The sequence below is a fragment of the Grammomys surdaster genome, unplaced genomic scaffold (assembly GCF_004785775.1).
Source record: "Grammomys surdaster isolate TR1022 unplaced genomic scaffold, NIH_TR_1.0 63, whole genome shotgun sequence".
Taxonomy (NCBI): Eukaryota; Metazoa; Chordata; class Mammalia; order Rodentia; family Muridae; genus Grammomys; species Grammomys surdaster.
The window spans coordinates 12,033,111-12,036,738 of NW_021604565.1; the positions used below are offsets into that span (position 1 = coordinate 12,033,111).

Sequence of the window (3,628 nt, forward strand, 5' to 3'; positions counted from 1 at the left end):
AGGTCCATGGGGAGGGACACAATTAAGAGGAATGGCCTTGTTGGAGTCTGTGGTACCCACAGGTCCATGGGGAGGGATGCAATTAAGAGGAATGGCCTTGTTGGAGTTGGTGTAGCTTTGTTAGAGAAAGTGTATCACTAGAGCACAGGCTTGGAGGTTTCAGAAACTCAAGCCAAGCCTAATGGTCGGTATTTCTTCCTGCTGCTTGCCATTCCAGGTACAGAACTCCAGCTACCTGTCCAGCACCATGTCTGCCAGCACACTGCCACATTTCCTATCATGATGATAGACTAAACTCCTGAACTGCACTTAAATCCCTTCCTTTATAAGAGTTGCCCTGGTGTCATGGTGTCTCCTCACAGCAACAGAACAATGACTAAGACGGTATCCTAGGAAGATGCTTGCAACAGAGTGTAGCCAAAGGATTTTTAAAAGAGAAATACTATATTCTAATATATTTTTACTACCTTATAAGTATGAATTCAAACTCAGGAGAATTTTAAGATCATTAAAGCAGAGGTCACATAACACAATTCCTTTCAATTTGGCCAAATTTAATGTGCTAAATCACTTGTTTGGAAAAGATTTCCAAAGGGTAGAAATAGAATGGTTATGAAGTTGGAGAGATGGTTCAGCAGTTAAGAGCACTAAGTGTTCTTCCAAAGGTCCTGAGTTCAGTTCCCAGCAACCACATGGTGACTCAAACCATCTGTAATGGGTCCAGTGCCCTCTTTTCTTCTGGTGTGTCTTAAAACAGCTACAGTATACTCATACACATAAAATAAATTTTTTAAAAAAAAATTTAAAAAAAGAAATAGAATGGTTACAATGTAAGACTCACCTCTAGAACTTAGCTAGGATGATGTAGATAAACCATAAAACTTTTCTTGAGACTTTTACATCTCATTACAGAATCATCCCATGAACATCCTGCCCAAAGTATAGAGGTAACTGATACTCAAAGAAGAATGAAGAGTTCATGTTCTGACTTTGCTATTTTTCATGTTTTTTCCAAATAAATAATTTATGTTATTTTTACTTTTTAATACTACCAGGAGAGTTTACATGTGCAAAGATAACAGAAATGGAGTACAACTGTACCACTAAAATAACTGGGCTTCAATATGTCAATTAGATTGTTAAGTATTTTCAATACTGTAGTTATCTGTACCATCATAACAGCTTTGTAATTATAAGCATAATTTCAATTTATTCCTCATTAGATATTCAAAAGTATTCCCTTTTTTCTTCGTCTATTTAATTCACTTACCTCTCCACCCTTTCTCTTTTCCATAAATATACATACAAACTTCACTCTTATATCCTTCCTAGGGCAACTACAGCCACTAGATGGCAATCTATATATATGCATACATATGTGTGTGTGTGTGTGTGTGTGTGTGTATGTCAGAAAGTCTTACATATTACTATAACCTAACATCTGTGTCATTATAAATCCTAAAGACAACAAACTAGACTTTAATATACAAGATATATACTTCAAGTGCAAAGATCACCATGGAATCAGGCAGGTGACTGTGATTTAAAACAAGTATATTCTGTAAGTAAATAGTTACTAAATAAATAAACACTCTAAATATCAGCTTAAAGAACATAGAGGAAAGAAGGAAAAAGCACTGAGAGGTAGGAACTGAGGACCGTAAGTAAGGACTAATTTTTTTTTAATATAATTTATTTATTTTTTTCAAATTGTAATTTATACTCATTCACACAGGGGTTATAAACACAGAAAGGCAGGATGTGGGGAAGGGGACGACACTGGAGTGTGGGTGTTCAGGGGGAATACAGATATCTTTCAGAACAGGGTATCGGCTGGGTAAGGGTTCAGGGGACAGGTCGCTACGGCTCTGCCTATGATTCCCTTGAAGGACTAATTTCTTAAACCTTTTCTAGTGACCTTTGGAAAGTAATGAGCTAAAAAAACAAAAACATGGAAAGAAGAAAAAGTCTCTTCTACTGAAAAGCAAGGAACCTGTGGTAGTGTTCCTGGTGGAAGAGAATAGCACTTGTTACAGATAAACAGCTGTCAGAGCTCTTCCCTCACAATCCACAGCTCAATGAAACATGGTCAAAAGTAAGTGACTCATCTTTAAGGAGCCACTCCTTCTACACAGAATCTAAACTCCCTTTGTCTTTGTTCTATTGTTACAAAACTGCAAAACTCAAAACCAATGCTTTTAGTAAAATATAATTTTCTTACCCTCATTGGATGTATATCAGCATAAGGAGGTTTTCCTTCTGCCATTTCTATAGAAGTAATGCCAAGGGACCAGATGTCAGCCACACAGTTGTAACCTATTTCTTGAATTACTTCAGGAGCCATCCAAAATGGAGTTCCTATTACAGTGTTCCGTTTTGCCATTGTATCCTGCAATAATGTTACATAAGCATAAATACTACACAAAAACACAAAGTAAAAAGGTATAACAACATATTCATTAAGACATGTGATCTGCTAGTAACACAGATTCTATTCAAAATTGACTATTTTCCTAATGTTTCAACTATATGACATATTTTAGGAATCTCAAATTGTAAAGCACCAAGAGTGCTTAACTCATTATCATGATAGCAATAAAAGCAACAAGGCAAAGTGCCAAGAGATTCAATACTGCTTCCCTTTCATCAGCGGGAGCATTGTAAATGTACTCAGTATCTAGTGACCCTCACATTGTAAACAGACTCAACTATGGCTTCTTCTGCATAACAGTAACAAAAGCCACCCTGCACACTCCCCTAATCCTCAGCCTAGTCACCCAGCCCTCAAAAGTGGTCAAAATATATATAAATTACTATAGTCAACTTACGGTTAACTGGCCAGCCACTCCAAAATCTGCAAGCTTTGCATGTCCTTCTGTATTGAGGAGAATATTCCCAGCTTTTATATCTCTGTGTATTTTCCTCATAAAATGCAAATATTCTAATCCTTTCAACGTGGATTTTAGAATAGTTGCAATTTCATCTTCTGTTAACTGGAAAAGAATATTTTTAAAATCATGTTGAAATACAATATTAGATGAAATCACAGAAGACAATATCAGTAACAAGTCCTTCTTTCGTGTGTGTGTGTGTGTGTGTGTGTGTGTGTGTGTGTTTCAAGAAAGGGTTTCCCTGTAGAGCCCAAGCTAATCTAGATCTGGCTCTGAAGACCAGGCTGGCCTCAAATTCAGAGATCTGCCTACCTCTGCCTCATGAATGCTGAGATTAAAGGTATGTGCTACCACCAGGCACAAACTACTAAGTAGCCATTAAACCTCTACAAAAAAGATCAAGATTAATAAAGTCACAAAATTCCTGCCCATTATACAGTGCCTTCATTCTATTATTACATACATTACTTAACAATGAAAGAGTATAGATTCCTTTAAAATTATCTGTGATGCACATATAGTAAAAATGCATATCCTAAGAATCACCTTGACTAGAACTCATCATTTCCCTTTGGGCCACTACAATCTGTTTTCCACTGATTATTTCATTTACCTTTAAAATAATCTTATAGTGTAGCATTATATTCTAAAATAATAAGAAGCCCTGATCTGCTTTCCAGGTTCCTATTATTAAAAAAGAATTTCTAAATCCCTTGTAATTTGCTAAGGGGGGGGGG

The 3,628-nt window shown here is 36.4% G+C and overlaps 1 protein-coding gene across 2 annotated transcripts in view; it reads right to left on the reverse strand.

Annotated features, from left to right (window-relative positions):
* Stk3 (serine/threonine kinase 3) overlaps window positions 1–3,628 on the reverse strand; it is a 242,458-nt gene that overhangs the window by 173,011 nt on the left and 65,819 nt on the right. For both annotated transcript variants that reach the window (XM_028766083.1, XM_028766090.1), the window contains exons 5-6: window positions 2,829–2,993; window positions 2,222–2,389 (exon numbers count right to left, since the gene is read on the reverse strand). In XM_028766083.1, the coding sequence (XP_028621916.1) occupies window positions 2,222–2,389; window positions 2,829–2,993 (333 nt within the window). The remainder of the gene's footprint in view (window positions 1–2,221; window positions 2,390–2,828; window positions 2,994–3,628) is intronic.